The sequence below is a fragment of the Anarrhichthys ocellatus genome, unplaced genomic scaffold (assembly GCF_004355925.1).
Source record: "Anarrhichthys ocellatus isolate YVR2014 unplaced genomic scaffold, GSC_Weel_1.0 scaffold3, whole genome shotgun sequence".
NCBI classification, from domain to species: Eukaryota; Metazoa; Chordata; class Actinopteri; order Perciformes; family Anarhichadidae; genus Anarrhichthys; species Anarrhichthys ocellatus.
This window is the reverse complement of record NW_022280033.1, coordinates 10,908,228-10,927,642: the sequence shown is the minus strand read 5'-3', so window position 1 is coordinate 10,927,642 and position 19,415 is coordinate 10,908,228. Positions and strand designations below refer to the sequence as shown.

The following is a 19,415-nucleotide window of genomic DNA, read 5'->3' as shown; positions in this document are numbered from 1 at the left end:
CACAGTAATGTGAAGTAGGGCTGTCACAATATCAGATTTTCTCTACACAACTATCATCGTGACATCTATAGAAATTAAAATAAGATTGAATATTGCTATCAATCAAATTAATCTTTGTTTATTGCGCAGTTTGTCTCTTTTTTGGCAAATAAATGACACTTAAAATAAGAAAGGAAGGGAGGTGGAGAGTCTGTAACCCTAATTGTATATGTATAAAATAATTTCAGAAGCACTACATTATTTACACAATATTATCATATGTGTAATTTTACACACTGACCATATGAAAGTTCAGTAAATCATACCTGAACATCCCAAGCCTGTTCAAAGAATAGAGTAAGTAGTCAGCGATAATGTCTTCACCCACTAAATGGTCCAGAATAGTTCCTGGAGAAGGAAAATGTATTTAAATATTTGTTGAGCACATAGGAAAAATTGCATATACAGACAATTGTGACAGCAATTAAACACAGCACAACAATGTTTCCACATGTTGTTTCTTAAATGACAGTAATCGTTATGTTGGTCAAAGAAAAGAGCAATAATCCTGTTCTGCTCACCACATAAAGCCAGCTTCATGCCCGTTTCAACACTCTCAATCTTAGGAGGCAAGACTCCCGGTGTGTCCAACAGGTGCATTACAGGTCGTTGACACACCTGAGGACAAAGACAGATACAAATACTTTGCAACACTATGAACCCATGAACACACGAACATACACAGTGACAAACATGTGATCGACACTCACCTGAATTCTAGTCAGGACCGCTTTAGTTATACCTGGCTCCCCACCTACTCGAGATGCACGACCTGAAAACAAATCTTTATTACTGAGGAGATGATTACACCGAATCAACGTCCAACAACTATCAACTACTTTATTACACAAACCTTTTTTCAGGTTTGTTCTTCTCAGGGAGTTAATAAGAGATGACTTCCCTACATTGGGCACTCCAATCACCATCAGGCAATAATTTGTATTCTGAAAGATTTACATGACAAGGTTAGAGCACAGCCAACATATTGACCTCCAATACCTTACAAATAAGAATACTGAGGAAAAGACTGGAAATAAATGGTTCCATGTGGAATACGGTTTCGAGGCCAGATAGCCCTGACAGATGTAACATGCGTACTACTCTCAAAGTTGCCACCAAAATACATTATTAAACTGTCTGGAGTAAGCATACCTCATCTCTGTTAAAGCGTGGTTTGCTCTCAATGATTTCCACCACCATCGGCACCAACTACAGAAAAAAACAGGAACGATTTGCACATTCATGCTCATAATTTTTTATTTTATATCTGCTGTTTGCAAACAGTCAAATGTTGAGTATTCAGTGAAGATGACTTTTACCTTTTTGATGTTGTCATCTCTCTGTTTCAAACAGTCTGTGAAGAGAACATTCGTCACCCCCTTTTTTTCGAGCTTCTTCAGGATTCTCTGCGGGGCAAATGTAAAGATGAGATTTTATGTAAGTGATCTATAAAAACGCTGATGACGTGTGGCTCTGTGACAATAGCAGCAAGACTGTTGACCTGCTGGTTGGACAGATCGGCAAGGTCCATCTTGTTTAGAATTAGCAGGTGGGGTCTGACATCGAGCGTCTCCTGAAACGCAGGGTTTCTTCCAGAGAAGGGGATGTCCACAATGTTAAAGACAAATCAAACTGTTCTGCTCTCACCTCTCCAGTGAAAAGATGTACAATGCTAGGATCTTTAACTGAAGTTAAGAAAAGATATCTCAATGATCCCTGTGTCCCCCCTATGGCTTTTAATCTACGCTTTCCTGCTGGTTGTATCAAGATCAGTATTGAATCAAAAAGGTGATTTTTTTTCTCTGCTCTCTCTTATACAACAGAATCATTTTAATGTGAAGATTGTGGCACCTAGAACAATCTTTATCCTGATCACACCTTTATGATTTGTTTTGTAATTTTCTCTCAATGTTATTAGTTGTGGTTAGTTATTACATTCAAGTGATGACATTACGATATTTCATTTACACATGTAATCAAAAGTAGGATGCCACTTTGCGCTGCTATATTCAGACGTTAATGCAGTCAACAATAAAGGATATTCTGGCATCATGGATTTCTATGATGCAGTCGACACTCTTGAGGCTGGCTCTCATCTGCTTGAGTCCTGCAAATGGTCAGTTGAAACTATTATTATAGCAAATATGTGACCAGTAAATTACATACAGGAATGATTGCTTTACACACACACACACGCGCGCACGCACACACGCACACACACACACACACACACACACACGCACACACGTATATTCCAAATGCATTATTTGATATACTCTGGAGATAACTTAAAGAAAAGTTGTCACCTTTAGCCATGTGTCCGGGGAACCAGTGAGCCACATCCCGTCCACCAAAGTCAAAAACAGTCCTGAACTTGCCGACATTGCAGAGCGCGTGGTACAGTTTCATGGCTGCTGTTCATCTACTTATGACCACGTCTGGCTTTTGTCTGTGTTAATGGAAGTCGTGTTTTCACCGATTAGCGACAAAGCATCTTGCTGCTGGACATTTTGATGGTGTGCTTCACTGTTTACATTCCGACTCGAATCTGCCGTCAAACAACATCGTTCCGGTGACTTCTTCTTCTTCTTTTTCTTCTGTTTTCTTTTTCGCAGTGTACACGCCAACGATGCATCACTGCCATCTGCAGGATAAAATAAAAATGAATTACTTATCGCTTAATGATTATTTCTTGAACCTGTATCGCGCAGGAGCTAAATACCCGCCTTTGTAATGAGTTGATGCTATCAAATGATAAAACACCACGTCTCTGTTAGTCTTCTTTTACCATTAATGGCGGCTGCCTGCCAACATCAAGGTGAACCTACTATGCTGGAGGGTTGGCCTGAGTACCACTTAGTTAGCCCTTGAAAATTCTTATTTTCTTATTCATTGGTCTCGTTTATTTCAAGTAACGTGCTGTCAAAATTCCTCACCCAAGGTTACATAAAAATCTAAGATTAATTTCCTTTATTCCATACCTTTGGATCACATTAGGTAGTTACTAGCCTATTTAAAGGAAAACATTTCATACAGTATGATGTTTCCCAAGATCAACCTTGTTCTGTTCTTGGTGATGGCTTTTACCTTTTAAAATCCAACATAAATATGGATTTTGTGCTTGCAAATCCTTTTTCTGACAAAATAATTTTTGGGGGAAATTTGTGTCAGTGAGATCTCACTGTGCAGCGTTGGCTTGTAAAGTTAAGTTTATATTAATTAAATCAATACTTATTTAAGGTTCTCCAGTCCAAACCCTCTTTCTATGGCCAAGCATGTTTCATGATATTGTTGAAGAAAATCATCATGTAACTTAGGATTGAACTGAACACATTTGTTTCATAAAAACATTCTTAGGAAGAGATTAAGGCACGCCAGACAAATTGTAATCTATCCCTCCAATGTGTGTCCAAACATTTCCCGTACACGAACTGTGTGTTCTGCCAAAAGGTTATCTCGACCCAAACGAGGACATGAGAGCACGACATAGTGAAGAAACCAGGGTGCTCTGTTTGTGTTCAACCCACTGGTTTGATTGGTGGGAAGTGACTTAAGGGGGGTGAGTTTTGACTATAAAAGTAATCTGTGAAAAGTAATGCATTGGATTTGTTTGGATTTGCTGAACTCGTATGTTGGCTTGTGCTTATTAAAACACTGGGTTGCAACTTCAATTCGCCGTCTCTTCTCGTCATTTTGCCACAACAATATCATTCAAAATTAATTATAATCTGAGAACCTGGGTTTCAGTTACAAACACTAAAATATAATTTTTACATATGTAAGATGAAACTTTATCATTTTATTTGCATATCAATGTAGGAATAAATTCAGTCGTTGACTTCAGACAGAACTGTTCAAATAGTTTATTTCAAAAATATATATTTTATCAATAGAATCTGATATTTCATTCAATGAACAAAAAAAATAAGATCAGCAAAGCATAAAGTTGAAAACTGCATGGATTTCAATTAGTCATGAAATCAAGACAATCATTTGATCAAATCACCACAAATTCTAACAACTGTATCATTAAGTTGATTTGTAAACCGGATTACTGTGCAACTTCAAACTTAATTTTTTCTTTGTGTTCTATACAAAGAGGCCTTTCATCAGGATTTCAAAGCTGTATCCTTAACGTATTTAATGACAATGTCATTACTGTATCGATTACTTTTGTTTCAATGCAATAAACAGTCTCTTACTTCACTGGCCTGGGCAATGCCTTACATAAACAGCAGCTCTCCTCAATCCTCCGAATCAACTCAGTTTGAAAAAGATTTTAGCCATAAATCTGATCAATCTTTTTTTGTCAAAGAAACATAGATTATTTTAAAGCTTTGACTTCGGCGGCTCACATGGACTAATGGAGGAGTAGTGAGAGATGAGTCTGTCAGCTTCTCTCCACCCAGTGAGAAGAGCTCCATGGACGGTGGAGTAGTAGTATGGATGAGTAGCCTCCCCAGCAAACAACACCTGCAGGGGCTGAAACAGACCAAATAGTTTCAAAGAGTCTTACACCTTGGTTAATTATGTGTGAATCTTTGTTTATGCTCAGTGCACACATTTGTGTTTCAGTATGAAGATGTAGGTACCAGTGACTGTGATCCCTTCGTAGGCAGGGGCTCCATCATGTTCTCCAGGTCCTGTTCCGAACAGCCTATTGCTGGGTGACTGTACGATCCACATGTCCAGGGGTCATGAAACCACTGGGAGCGCAGGACTCTCCTCGGGGTGATGGTAGGGTTTCCTAAACAYACACAGTTAGTCTGCGAGTGCTGACAGAGATCACTCTAAAATAACTTTTATATGGAAACATTTTTAGAAAATACAAAGATCCTGCAGAGGAAGTAATGCACTCTGAACTGTGGACAACTGTTGCCCAATGCTTGTGACGTATTTAGCATCACCTGTAAATCTGCGGATGAGTTGGGTGACGGTGTGTGTGACCTCTTGTTCAGATGCACACAAGCGCACACACACACACACACACACACACACACACACACACACACACACACACACACACACACACACACACACACACACTATTTACAGTTAAACTAGTTGTCCATGTGATGACGATAAAGCTTTGGAGTTGGCTTTATTTAGCTTTCTAGTGCTGGCTACCAGTTTAAGTTCAGAATCCGTTAAAAAAAAGTTATGGATGAATTGCCAAAGTAGCAAATTGAACATGAATTACAGGAGAACTTTAATCTCAACATACAACTTCTTGAGATCCTGTTAAACATCAAGATTAGAGCAATCTTTTACATTAACTGACAAATTAAAAATTAAAAGTCATATGTGTGGCCCTGGAGGCTGTAACATTCACTGCATACATTGCTAAAAATGGAGACACTTCTCTGCCAGTCTTACAATTAATGAGTCAACTTGTACAGTTTGGCCAGAAGGTGGCACTACAGGAGAAGCTACATTGATTCCTCAATCCAAAGAGTGTTATCCTCTGTACAGCAGCCAAGACATCTCAGTTTGCCAGGCTTTTCTGTGCATTTCCTGTGTGTAAAGCAGTTTTTAATTATACATTTAAGTAAAACAAGTATTTCTATCCATTTTCATCCATACTAGTGATCAGGAGACAGCTACAGGTTGAGACTCACCTGTGAATGTTCGGATGAGCTCTGTGATGGAAAGTCTGACCTCCTGCTCAGGAAGTGTCTCCATATACTCTGACTCACGCCCAGCGATCCAGCCACAGAGAACATGGCTATATCTGAGAGTTAAATTAGCAAGAGGAGTCAAGGCTTTTCTTTGCTCTCTAAATACAGTATGTTTTACCCTGGAAACTTTAAATAGGGACGAATGAGCATCCGTCACGGTTCAGGTGCCTCATATGCTGCTGACCTTTCAGAAGGTTTAAGCACGGTGAATGTGGACATCTTCCTTATCCAGGACTTGTTTGACACTTGGTCCAAAACATCCTCCTGAAGAGACAAAGGATATAAAACAGACTGTTTGTGTTGGTGTGCATTTATAATCAGGTGTTGTTTATTTACCAGTGATATACTTATTAAGAAATGATGCGGTATTTGTAGATGGAAAAAAAGTCAAGACAGTGTGTTTACCACTATTTTAAAGAATGAAATAACATTTAGAAGCTAAATGTATTATGTAGTTCAGGGCTGCACAAACCTCATCCTTCCACACCAGGTAGATGATCTGACATTCAGCATCCCACCACGGTGATTCAAACTCTACATATATTTTGTTGCATGTTCCAAATCCTTGTCTCTGGACGGAGCTCAGCTTGTGTGCCGGTAGAGGAGGACAGAACAGGGTTGAATGGTGCTTCTTGAGGTATCCTGAAAAAAAAAAAAAAAAGAGTTCATGCCAATAGGGGCGGGTGGGTTAAGATATTTTACCATACCACTTATATGGTATGGCAACTCCTTTATATCTGGTTATACTATAACATTGTGGCAAAGTTGCAAATCAACGAGCAGGACTATTTTTGCATCAATGTGATGAAGTAATTTGATTTGTAGAGGATAAGAATAGAATAGAAGATCTTATCCATATCGACCAACCCTACTGTATAGCCAAAATAATGTTGCCTAGCCTATCACCCCACAACTAATAAACTCCTCAACTTTGAGAGATGTCCTAATGTCTTATTTGCAATCATTCAATTCCATGCATTGAGATGAACAATAGTACAGTATGTGTGCAGACGTTTACCTAGAGGTACTGTGACAATAACATGATCAGCAGCGATCCTCTGTCCATCATCGCACTCAACCGTGACAGTGTTTCCTCCGCTTTCTGTGTTGTTCCAGTGGACACAACGAACAGGCAGATTGTAGGTCACTACATCAGTGGGGATCTCCAACATCAACTTCTTGATTAGGTCTTCAAAGCCACTGTAAGAAAAAGGCATAAATAAAAGTTACGTAGATGGATTTGTATAGCACTCTACTGGACTTGGACATTTGTCTTTCTCAGTAAGGCTCATTTTCAGCACACAAGGAGGACCAGTTTATGTCGGTATATTTTACCTTACGAGAAGGCGATTCAGTGAACAATAGAGCAGAGATCCCCCTGCAGCAGAGACTATGTCTTTACTATATAGTGCACTACATTTACTGTCTGCCATTTTATTTGAGTGTCTAAATTCTGAGTGTGTAAACTTATGCACTATATAGTACCCTGAAAAATTCCATAAAAGAACAAAAAAGTAGTTTACATGGCACGTTGCGCAATTCTAAAGCTGTCAAGGATAACACAAAATGATGGGGAATAGTCCGTGTCTGAAATCTCAATTTACTGCAGGTCATATCTATGTCCTCCAACATCAACACTAGGGGGTGACACTGTTTCTTGATAGCAGAAAAAGAAAGTTGTCACCCTCTGGTGTTGATGTTGGAGGACATGGATATGACCTGCAACAGGAGGCCCTCCAGCTAACTGACACTTTAGCACTGCAACGTCCCTGGACTTTTGTTGCATGTAAAACCCATTTTCTTTCCCCTCATGTTTCCTGTCGAAGTTTACTCTGTTTGCTACCGTTAAAAAAAAAAGCCAAAAAGTGTCCCCAAATCTGAAATAAATAAATAAAAGTGAACCGAGTGAAAAAAAGAGCTGAGCAGAGAGCTTAAAAAACAACTATTAATACTTGTTATTTAGAAGGCTGTAACTCATTATCTTTTAACTGCTGACTATTTTCTCTATTATCTATGAATCTTTTTTTTCTGTATGTAAAATAGTCTTATGGTGTGGTGCCACGTAAGACCCTCGTCAGAGTAAACCAACAGCAATATAATATATAAACATATACGTTACTGTAATGTACAATCGCTCTCATATGTGACAGTCACGTATTTGTTTGTACCCTTAATTTGGCGTGTATGAATATGCTTATGAGATAGTTACTATAAACCCTGGTAGTGTGCAGTCCAGTCCAGGTAGACCCTTGTAGATATTAAATCCCACCAGGTCTATCTCATCCATGGTAGAAGACGCATTGGCGCAGCACTCCGCCTTCAACATGCTACTGATGGCACACAGAAGCAGCTCCCTGGTGCTTTTATCCTCATCTTTCCACCTCTCGGCTGCTTGCTGTCGTGCCTGCACACAGTACCAAACACCCATCCAAAGCTTCAGTTCATCACCAAGAACTTCTCAGATCTTCGCAGCAGAAAAATAATTTTGGTCACTTAAAAGATAATGTATATACCTCTGACCGTATGAAATGTCCTACGCTGGCCCAAGGTGTTTCTTTTTGATTCTCAAATTGAAAAGTATCATCCAATAGCTCATTGAACATCTCCAGAGCAGGTTTCATGTATTCAGCACTGAGCTTCTGACCTGCATATCACCCACGGAATATAAAACATTTGTAACAATAACAGTATGTATTTTGCACAGAGTAATCAATAGCAATACACTGGACACATTATACCATTACATAGGATCATTTGAATGCACACATTGCCAAATAACTTTAATTAGGGAACATGATGTGTTAAAACAGGCTGATGACAGATTGCATTTGACCTGAACTGCTGAACCAGTTGGGAACCCAGAGAGGACGCTCATCAACGTCCATGGCCTGGTTCTCTGGGGTGAGGGCCTCTGGATCCAGGAGGCCATAGTCCTGAGCCAGACAAAACACTGGGTTTTCCTTGGATGGACCGTGGATATAACTTGCACCGATTTCTGTAATGTTATTACCTGCAGAGAACAAAAACAGGATTGTAGTGAGTGAGATACAGACCAAACTGAAATGAACTAAAACATACAACAGGGATGAGCTCCATAAAAAGGCTTGGCTATAGAGATGGGTTCTTTTGTTTTGCAGTTGGAGCGGGGGATGGATACAAGGTAGAGATTTGAGGATTGGAGTGGTCGAGAGGTAGAATAAAGAACCATTAGATCAGAAATGTAAGTGGTGGGAAGGTCATGCAGTGCCTTATATGTAATGAACAGGATCTTACCATTTATTAGAAATTGTACAGGAAGCTAATGGAGGAATGCAAGAACAGGGGTAATGTGGTACTGATGGCTAGTTCTAGTTAATAACCCGGCAGCTGCATTCTGAACCAGCTGTAAGCAATTTACAGCAGTTTATGCGTATAGAGGGAACTACAATAATTCAGACAGGAGAAAGTTAATATGTGTAGAAGACAAGATGCATCCGATTTTTGGAGGAAACAGGGGAAAGTTTCAAGAGTAAAAGATGATACCAAGGCTCTATTATGCAGCCTATCATGTAACAGGTTAAATTGTGTAGTTACAGAGAAAATGTATATTAATGATAAAAGGTTTTACTTTGTGACAGACTCTTATTTATTTTAAAAATAATCTACACGGTTACACAACTATCATGGGTGTGACAATTTGTTCCCACTGTATATCTGCTTAAGCCAGTGGCTCAGCATTTTTTTCAAGTGTTTTTTTTAGGCCTGCAGATCCTCCATACCTCCATATTCACCACTAACAGTCAAAATATGAATTTCACATCGTCAAGTGTGATTTCTGATATGAGCAGTATACTTAAATTGCACACGCAGTCGCTCACCCAATCTGTCGGTTTTTATTCTTCCTCCGCTTCTCGCAGTCGCTTCAAGTATGCGCACGTGACGAAATCCAGCGTTAACGAGGCGATGTGCCGCTGCTATACCTGCTATCCCGCATCCTATAATAACTGTCTTTGGGTCCGCGGTCACAGCCATACTCGCTTCGCTTCAAACAAATAACGTTAGGCCGCTATCCTCACCTCAACACAATCAATAGGATGTGAATTACCTACTTTCTTATATGGACTTCTTCCTTAGTCAAAGTCCAGTTGAAGTAGGCGGACCTACAAAACGTCATCACGCCGACTCCTCCACCTTCACAGCCTCGTGGTGTATGCTCGCGCTCATGCGACCATTGTGTAGTTCGTTTATAGACTAACATTAGCTTTTTACTTATGCCGTTTGCATTCACGCTCAAAAATCATAAAAGTGGTGTTCATTTGTGAAAATTATCTTACTGAAAAAAATTTGTAAATGTCTTAAACTTGAGTTTGACAAAGAGTTTATTTTCTGGAATAATCCAATTGACAGGGCTGCTCAAAGGCGGTGTATTCGCTGGATGTGACTTCCTGGCTGTTTTCATGGAGGAGTGTTCCTCCATTCATTATTTCCTCATCTGTCTTAGTCCTGGCCTTCCTGTGCAATTCTGTCAGGGAAATATGTTCATATCTCAAAAGCAACGTTCTCAACTGCTGTGAATTTCTTCTCATAATCAATCAGTATGCCACTGAAAATTTCAGTCACTAGTACATAGCATTACAGTATAAACAAGTACATAAAAACACACATGACTTGAATAAAAATAACATTATTTGATGAGTGGCTAACTTGCCCTTGTTGAAAAAAGGGTGGTGTGTTACTACAACATTGGCTGTATGAGTGTTGTCTCCAGGCATGGCTGACTGCTCCATATTAAATTTGGATGCCTGCTTAGCCTGCTTTTCTTTGCGTCTCTTCAGGTCAAACACAGACAAGTTACCACACTGCACTAATATTACACCTCCTGTCAGAACATGTGACCTTGTTGACATAACAAATCTCTTAAGGCACCTTTTTGAAACAGCTTTTGTTGTGCCTTTTCCACAAGCAGTCGGTGTTCTGGGACCAGTTAAGAGCGTAAAGAATCTGGATGCTGAGGAATTCACTAAATGGTGACAAGCGTTGTCCTAGTTGTCATCTGCAAATTTAGTAATCTGATATTTTGCAACACAGTCATTTAAATACATGTAAAGCAGCACGTGGACTGAGACAGAAACCCTGTAGCGCTCCTGTGCTCACAATATATACAGTGTGTACGTATGTAGTTTTGCAGTTTCTGTGACCGATGCACCAGCAATTCAGACTTCTTGCCTAGCTATTTAAGTCTGAAATATTTGCTGCACAAGTTCCCAGCGCAGTCACAAATATTAATAAACCCCTCTGGTCTCAAATGGTTATTTGATTAATCAAATACTGTAGCAATAATGGTCAAGGTTGGTCCACAAAATATTACATCAGTTTTGCTGTTTGTGAAACTGTGGGAAAACGGAACAGCCCTTCTTTCTCAGGATACCCTTATTGTGTAATGTTGATAGGTTAACACACACGCACACACACACACACACACACACACACACACACACACACACACACACACACACACAAAGCTCATGGGAACTAGCTGGCAAATAGGGTCACGCAGAAGAACAATGCTAATCTGTGCTCCAGTCACCGTGGAAGTACAGGAAATAATAAAGATGGCTGATTTCTTTGTGGGAAGTCCGAGCTGGGTATTATGTTTGGTTTCAGCAGAGATCCAACAGCATTTATAAAGGCCACTCTAAAACAGATTTATTACATAAAAAGGTCCAAGTCAGAGAGTACATTACCAAAAAACAGCTTGTATCAATATTCAACTTTGCAGTAAGAATCTTCGTACAAAATGCAAATATATTAACAGTAGGTATATCACAGCAGTGATACAATTCAAAGTAATACAGTAACTTTAACAGATCATACAAATGATTCTAAGAGTAGAAGCACATTGGTGTATGATATGGTTCTATTACAGCCTTGACTTTTACCCTTTTACCTTTACCTCTAACATTTACTACAGTTGTGGCAAATGATCCCACAGTAAATCAACAATCATTAGTGTTGAACCCCCCTCACACACACACACACACAGGTTACATCAGTGCATACAAAAACACTCATATTCTGTCACTGGTGTGAGCTCTGCCTTCGAGCTGATGTTGGATCATAGACTTCAGAGCGCTGTACCTGCAGAGGAGAGAAAACACACACGATTAAAGACTGTCGCTAACAGACTCCTACACTCTCCGACAGGCACTCAATTACTTACATTTAAATACATACATATAAAAAAAGAACATGTAAACTGTAAACTGAGGGATAAAAGCACCCCCAAGATCCCAATTGTTACAATGTGTTACTTGGACCCCTTCCTCACCCTGTCTATGGCTCTCAGACCCAAGCAGGAACTTAAGATGTAACGCTTTAAATACTTGCTCTGTAGTTTTTAGTAAACGTTACTCAAACAGGAGTAAACTTTGAAGGAAGGTAGCAGGAAGGTGACTAAAAAATAAACTACAGTGCCCATGTTCATTGCAATGAAGGAACATATCACTCAGTGCAATGTTGTGGCTCACTGATGTGTCAGTGGCACAGAGGAACCAGCTGACAGGTGTTACATGTTAGAAGGATCAATTCAATTGTTTTTTTTCATGGAATTTCTTGACATATAAAATCCTTTACCACTTGTAGTTACAATGAGTTTGTGCGTTTGAGCCCACATGTCGGAGATCAATGACACACACACAACACATAATATGAGGCGGAAATCTCAGTCATATGCGTTTTTGAATACACAATCTTGAAAACAGTGAGTGATGACTGTTTTTCACAAACACTATCCTCATTGAAGGTCTTGTTTTGATTCCATACTTCCGGCCTCAATCACAGATATTGGCTTCACATAATGAAATAGACCGTCATTAAAGAAGTCTTTGTCTAGACTGGAACCAATTTTGTAACTGTTTGCTGAGTGGAGAGACTCTTGACTTACTTTTTGGTCAGCTTGTTTATCTCACGTTCCTCTTCCTCTTTAAGTTTCACTACAAAGCTGTCTAAAACAGGAATTTCAAACTTTATGTATTGGGCAACCTGGGAAGAAAAAGATTCAAACATATCAGCACAAGCACATAACGTCTCTGGTCACAGCTGTCACTGGCATGGAGGCATAATACAATTATAAACTAAAGTAAAAGTTATACTAAAGGTAAAAATACTAAAAGGTGACCTAAGTTGCATGTCTACACACAAGAGGCTTTCCAGTAGAAGGTAAAACACATAGAATAGCTAACAAGATTGCATTCACCTCCACTGTGTTGGAGTGAAGTAAGAAAAAATATGTGTATGTTTACAAACCCTACATATAAAAACAAAACTATGGCTAGATATAGAGGTAAATTATTTGGATGAACTGACCCTTTAACTTGTGTTACTGAGTTGACAATCCAGAAACGTTCTCCAGCAACAGCTTTTATTTATTACCCAGGTCAGTCACAACAAAATGCCGTCGGCCATCTTAGCCTATTGTCAGTCCCGAAACAGGATATCTTTCCTCGGCTTTCTAAATTTAACCCAACTGTTCATTGTATCATTCTGTGTCTATGTTTAGGACAACACAAAATAGACAAGAGGACATAGAGAGTGGTGGCAGTAGGCCCAGACTCACATCATATGTAACTTCCTCTCCCAGGTCTGCCTCTGTGATCAAGATTTTGGAGATCTTCTCACAGGGACCATAAAGCACACGAGCCACCAGTGGGTATTCACCATCCCTCAGTCGGGTCCTTTCTACAACGATGTAGACAAATACAACAAGTGATAACAAACACACACAACACAACATTTCTACTGACAAAACCCCAATGAATAAGTTGGTAAGTTGGGTAATCGTAGCGAGTAATGGCAAATTACCTCCAGATTCGTGCACCATATAAAGGACAAACTCTTCAGATTTATTCTCCACCTTAAAAAGACACAAATACAGATTATGTCCGGTTCAACTGAAGGATCACTTGAGATGTAACGTGTGTCTTACTGCTTACTCTGAACTTGTGCAGCAGCAGGTTGAGGACTTGTCCAGTCGTCATGGAGCTGTTCACTCGTACGTTAGTGACCGATCCAAAGGCTGGAGTAAATACAGATGTCTGGAAGCAGGAGAAGCAAAAGTACACAAAGTATTAGGAACTTGGCTTCATCAACACTTAAGGGATTCCTGGAATTGAACTCCTTCGATATTTTGAGCGGGAAGGAAATCCATCAGTCCAAAGCTGGAATCTGTTCAATAAAAACACATTCAGGAGAAACTGATGAAGACACACATTGTACCTTTGTATTATGTGACATATTAATGAAATCAGCCCACAACAGGCTATTGTGAAACTCAGCACTAGTACAGGCACATCCGCACAGGAAACTTCTTCCCTTCTACACCTGGAAATGTGTCATCAACGGGATACATTAATGCGTGTGCGTGTACGCGTGTTGTGTTTATTGTACCTTGTGGTTGTAAAAGTGTCCGTTGATTGAGAACCGGTGTGTTCGCAAGCGCTGCAAATCTTTGGCAGTGTGTGTCTTTGACCTCCTCTGAACCCGCATGAAGGAGGCGTCACTCCTAGTCCTCAGCAGCTGAGGAGAATCCTCCTCCTCCTGACCACACATGTGACCACCTCAGAGTAAACAAAAACACTTTTCTTTTAAAGTATGCATTATATACATCAGCAGCTATGCATGGCAGTTACACTGAAAACAAGTTACAAAACATTTGCGAACAGTTTTACATAAAGATGGATCAGCATATGGTGTTCCACATGCTCGGTATTCACATTTTGTCTGATGCCTGGCCCAATTTTGTGAGTAATTTTGATAATCAAATATGTTTGGAGGATTAAATGACAATTACTATATACTTTTATTCAATTAGTTCAGACTAATTTATACTAACTTAGTCAATTAATTCAAATCTGTTTGTTTTGAACCAAGGAACCAAACATTTTGCCACTTCATTATATTTTCAAGGATAAAAACAAAGAATTTGCTGCATACTAGTCTCCCCATTTCATGATTAACATCTCTTGATTCATTTACAGAATTTGACCAATATTTGACACCAGTTTTATAACCAGTGTAGCCAATATCTTTGTTGAATTAGTATGTGCTATTTATGATAAACAATTTCTGAAAAATCCTTTTTATCTAGCGTATCAATGTGTCCGTATCCAAGACAGATACTTGTCACCCTCCATCACATATCGTTGAGGTGATCACCAACATCATCGCCTCTTAAATTATGTTTAAATGGTTTCAAAGTGTATGTGACTTTTTCCATTCCCATAAAATGCGCCTTGTTTTTAACACAGACGCCAATGTTAAGTCAATCAGTTTTCTTTAGGGTTATAAGTAACTTTGTTGTTGTACACACACACACACACACACACACACACACACACACACACACACACACTCACATATATATGATTTGCTAATTCTTAACAGGGGGACGGAGAAAGAGAAAGGAAAGTCACAATTAAAGATCTGTCTGCTACTTCAGCACCGCGGACAGCGCCGTGGATTTCTCAATACATATACAGTATATAAACATATACTTTTGCTCTGTGTGTGAGTTCAATAAAAATAATTCTGAATTCTAAATAATTTGAAATCCTCTAACACAGGGGTATTCAATTAAAATTCCAAAAGGTCCAGATTGAGAAAATGTCCTCGGGCAAAGGTCTGGAACATTACAATAATATCTAACTTGCGATATATATTTTAGAAAAATGAATTTCACTGAATTGTCCTGCAGCTTTAAATTCAGTTCATTCAGGTGTGAAGTGATGTCAATCAAAAAAGCCACGATATTATATTTCTCTCATCTTCTAAAAAGATAAAGTGAGCATGGACTTTATCGGTGGTTATTAAACCACTTGTTTCAGCTCTATTCTCTCTGTTAACATCATTGTTGGTCAGTGAATTCATGCGTTAGGATTCTGATCATATTGGACTCTTAGGTTTATTTTCTGTCTTCATTTAGATGTGAGTGGGTACGTTTGCTCAAAAGAGTTGTGCTTTGCCTCGTAGTGGCGCTTCATTTACCGCTTTTAATAATCGTCACGGTCTCTAAACATATGAGACACACTGGTTATAAACTGTCCGTGTGAATAATTAACCTATAAGAGTCTGTTCATTCTTGGTTAAAGACTCTGGTCTCTTTGACCACTTTTCTCTTTTTGGAGAACGTCACGTGAAATAACTTCTCTGACTCACGGCGGCTGGGTCCGGATCCGGACCGCTTGTCCGCCAATTGGCGACCCCTGCTCTAACAGCATTAAGATCATCATGTGACAAACCCAGACAAATGATCTGAGTTAGCAGAGGAGTAAATGTTAAGTAGTCTAACCCTGGTTATTTATAGAGTTAGTGATCTGATCTAGGTGGCATCTCATGCTAATCTGTGCTCAACATGGGAGCCAACCTTTCCAATGGAAATGTTCAATTAAACACGTGTGGCGCTCTAATCTGTTTCAACATGTGTTTGTAATCTACATTAATCAATCAAGTGTGTGTGAGTGTGTGAGAATGACTGCACGTGTGCTACTCACTAGCTGGTCCACTCTCTGTGCCCGGTGAGTTATTGTTAGACTCCGCTGAGAGCTGCTTTGCCAAACCCGATCTATCGTTTCTATAGAAAGACAGAGGAACAATGTCTTTATTGTTTGTTAACATTTATAGCACTCTCTATATACCATACTTGTGGAAATGAAGCTAAAGCCGGGGGACACTTAGCTTAGTTTAGTTCAAAGACTGGAAGCAGTTATGTTGATAACTCATTTGTTGTTTGTTTGTTGTTGGTAGGCTTTTACCTTTGGTTACTCCCTTCTTCCAGTCTTTATGTTAAGCTAAACTAATTTAGCTAAATGCATCCAGGTGTTTGCTGAGCTAACTTTCCTTGTTTTTAGTTCCAACCCGGTGAAGAATATTTTCATTGTAGATAAATCTGCCATCTGCAATCAATTCCTTGTTCAATTCATTCATCGTTTTGCTCATAAATGACTGAAACAGTGAGAATGATGGATTCAATTTGCTTGTTTTTAAAACCCAAATATATTCACTTTATAACTCTGCCAAGGAGCTTATGAATATCATACACACATTTGAGAAGTTGGAACCAGTGAATGTTTAAAATTTGTTGCCAATGCAAAAAGAAAATGATGTATGTAGCTTTTGCATGTTGTTCTTTAATTTGTTATTTTGTTTCAGGCCTAACTATTCATATTTCATTCACTGTTACATGCTGTAACATGTCAATCTCTTATTGTATACAGCCAAATCTTTAGTACAACACCATCAGGTGTAGGCCTACCACACAGGTAAAAGGAGTTTTCCTAGTTTCCTTAAGGGTGGGGACGCTGATGAACCACAAGGTCAGTGAGTCTAGTCTGTCTTTGTCTGCTACTGTGTGAGAGATCCCTGTTGCCAGTGTTGTAGTCACACGTCCCACATCTATTTGTTCAACACATGAAGTCATCTGTGTCGGTCTGGACCGAGTTGTCATACCGGTTGAGACGAAATCTTTCATTGTCGTCGTACATCTGAAGTCTGATTGGTCGGCGCAGACCCCAGTAGATGTTCAGCAAACCCTCAAGGATTAGCTCGCCATCCTCCTACACACACACACACACACACACACACACACACACACACACACACACACACACACACACACACACAAATAAAAATGATCATCAGCACTCATGGTCAGAGGGGATATCCTGCTGGCCGCCTGCCACAGCAGCTCAATATCAGGTGTACGTGCAGGAACATTCGCTCACAGTTACAGGGTGAACCCTCTCATCTTGGAGAAATTGCGTCAGGTTTTTGACCCACCCTTTTTTTACACAGTACAAGGGTGAAGTCACGTCTGAGAAGGCAGCGATATTGAAGACAGAGACATGACTGCTTTGGGTCACGTATACACGCAGGGGGAGATGTTTTGATTTCACAGAACTGAAACTCTAAATTTGGAAGAAAACCCTTTTGTTCTGAATACAGAAATAAAACAGTGTCACCCGGTTTTTCAGTTGGCTTATGAATGTAAAAAAATTATGAATAAAGCATGTTGGACTGAATAGTGAAGCCTGAGATCAAGTCTTTTGTGCACATATTGTAAATGAACCAGTAATGATTCAAATTTGACAGCACAACTGTGACTGTTATAATCACAGATCAGTTTCCTTCATCTCAAACAGCTTTTTATACCATCACAATAACTTATGTGATACTCCGGAATACAATGTAGATCTTTTAACACAATTCTGCCAATGGAAAAAGTCTATAAATCTATTCGTCACAGAGATTTTAACACCAAAGTGAAACTGATTCCTGTCAGAAGGCAGTGTGAAGTGTTCACCCTGTGGCCTTTCTGGTTAAATCCCAAGCTATTTAATGTCAAAATAAATTGTGAGCTCATTAGAGATAAAGGGTGAATAATTTGCAGTTGTGGAATGTAAGTACATTTACTCAAGTACTTTTTTGAGGTACTTGAGTATTTCCATTTTATGCTGCTTTATATTTTCACTATACTTTTACTTAAATAATGCAGAGTATTTTTACTACCGTAGTATTACTAATTTATTCAAGTAAAATATCTAAAATGCTTCTTGATCTCCTGATTATTTGTGAACAACTTGTCTGAAGGTAGAAGACCAAAAAAAATCAGCTTGGTGCCTGTAACTTCTGTTAGAGTCCAAAAAGTACAAAATTTTTTCCAAAACAGGTGTGTGTGGACCTTTTCAGGAATATTTTAGCAATTAGGCTGACAGAGAAATTGCAAAAAACTATTTTGACTTAAAATAATCACAAACAAAACCAAAAGGCATGAAACCAAGGAACACTGATCAACCACGTTGGTTGTAGTTAAAAACTGTGCAAATTAAGATTTAGTATACGTATTTAGTATTCCTGTTGTCTCGGACCATGGGACCCCTGACACACTAATGCATGCATGAAAGTAGTTCATATGAGGATCTCAGACTGCTTTTTCCACGAACAACTTAAGGAGCTGAACTAATTATTTATGCTGAGCCTCTAGATCAGGGGTCTCAAACTCAAGGCCAGCAAATCTGCCAGCAAAAAAAAAGAAAAAGTTTTTAAAAAAAGTTTAAAAAAATAAATAAAATTAAGTTAGACTTGATAACAAAAATATCCACATAGTCGAAATTATGAGATAGAAAGTCATAACTATGAGATACTTAAACACACAGTCATAGAAGCAGCTCTTTGGCTGGTTACTGTACACTTGATATGGAAATGTTGATGTGGCCCAGAGTGAAAATGAGTTTGAGACCCCTGCTCTAGATGTATGCCTTTGTGTTTATAGACTGTTAATGGTTTCATTTCGATGGATAACTTCTGATCGTTATGTCACAATTGCACGGCGGTGGGATTAACAGGAGGCTTGTCAGTGAGAAAAGTGCAAACTACTGAAAGAATAATAATACTGGAGATGAACAGTCAGTTTAGTGCCATTCTTAGATGGATTTTAATTGTAATGCTGAAATGTCAGAGAAAAGAGAGAAGAAGCAGAAAGCGGGTTTTGGGAGGTGAGGCAGATTGCTCCCAGGGCTTCATTGTTTCTGGAATACAAACAGTCAGAGCAGCTGCACCGCTGAACCCTGCTGACCCGCCACTCCTGAGTTTCCTGAACAGCCATGAACACACCCTCTCTCACACACACACACACACACACACACACACACACACACACACACACAC

General features: G+C 39.2%; 3 protein-coding genes across 6 annotated transcripts in view; all 3 read right to left on the bottom strand.

Moving 5' to 3' along the window:
• Positions 1-13: 13 nt before the first annotated feature.
• mtg1 (mitochondrial ribosome-associated GTPase 1) lies at positions 14-2,597 on the bottom strand. Its single transcript, XM_031840603.1, has 9 exons — positions 2,346-2,597; positions 2,082-2,146; positions 1,541-1,645; positions 1,359-1,445; positions 1,192-1,248; positions 893-983; positions 750-811; positions 561-657; positions 14-387 (listed from the first exon to the last, which is right to left on the bottom strand). Exons 1-9 carry the CDS (start codon positions 2,446-2,448, stop codon positions 269-271), a joined length of 786 nt encoding a protein of 261 aa, XP_031696463.1. The 5' UTR covers positions 2,449-2,597; the 3' UTR covers positions 14-268.
• A 1,290-nt stretch (positions 2,598-3,887) lies between these two features.
• Positions 3,888-9,841, bottom strand: paox (polyamine oxidase). Its single transcript, XM_031877696.1, has 10 exons — positions 9,575-9,841; positions 8,551-8,727; positions 8,231-8,361; positions 7,934-8,121; positions 6,736-6,917; positions 6,190-6,359; positions 5,902-5,981; positions 5,658-5,770; positions 4,632-4,786; positions 3,888-4,521 (listed from the first exon to the last, which is right to left on the bottom strand). The coding sequence occupies exons 1-10, from the start codon at positions 9,726-9,728 to the stop codon at positions 4,369-4,371; spliced, it is 1,503 nt and encodes a 500-aa protein (XP_031733556.1). The 5' UTR covers positions 9,729-9,841; the 3' UTR covers positions 3,888-4,368.
• A 363-nt stretch (positions 9,842-10,204) lies between these two features.
• rassf4a (Ras association domain family member 4a) overlaps positions 10,205-19,415 on the bottom strand; it is a 21,526-nt gene continuing 12,315 nt past the window's right edge. For 3 of the 4 annotated variants that reach the window (XM_031877723.1, XM_031877709.1, XM_031877716.1), the window contains 7 exons: positions 17,199-17,305; positions 16,244-16,323; positions 14,142-14,311; positions 13,688-13,789; positions 13,312-13,608; positions 12,640-12,737; positions 10,205-11,834 (listed from right to left, as the gene is read on the bottom strand). In XM_031877723.1, the coding sequence (XP_031733583.1) occupies positions 11,765-11,834; positions 12,640-12,737; positions 13,312-13,608; positions 13,688-13,789; positions 14,142-14,311; positions 16,244-16,323; positions 17,199-17,305 (924 nt within the window). In that variant the 3' untranslated portion in view covers positions 10,205-11,764. The remainder of the gene's footprint in view (positions 11,835-12,639; positions 12,738-13,311; positions 13,609-13,687; positions 13,790-14,141; positions 14,312-16,243; positions 16,324-17,198; positions 17,306-19,415) is intronic. The other variant, XM_031877732.1, reaches the window with a different exon arrangement.

Bases quoted from the DNA above. Each gene is read 5' to 3' on its own strand.
- mtg1 (XM_031840603.1), bottom strand. From the start codon at position 2,448: ATGAAACTGTACCACGCGCTCTGCAATGTCGGCAAGTTCAGGACTGTT. The intron at 2,147-2,345 runs GTGACAACTTTT...GACCATTTGCAG, and splicing joins CCCCGGACACATGGCTAAAG to GACTCAAGCAGATGAGAGCC. The intron at 658-749 runs GTGAGTGTCGAT...CTTTGTCCTCAG, and splicing joins CGGTCCTGACTAGAATTCAG to GTGTGTCAACGACCTGTAAT.
- paox (XM_031877696.1), bottom strand. From the start codon at position 9,728: ATGGCTGTGACCGCGGACCCAAAGACAGTTATTATAGGATGCGGGATA. The intron at 8,362-8,550 runs GTCAAATGCAAT...GGTGATATGCAG, and splicing joins CAACTGGTTCAGCAGTTCAG to GTCAGAAGCTCAGTGCTGAA. The intron at 4,522-4,631 runs GTACCTACATCT...GGTCTGTTTCAG, and splicing joins CGAAGGGATCACAGTCACTG to CCCCTGCAGGTGTTGTTTGC.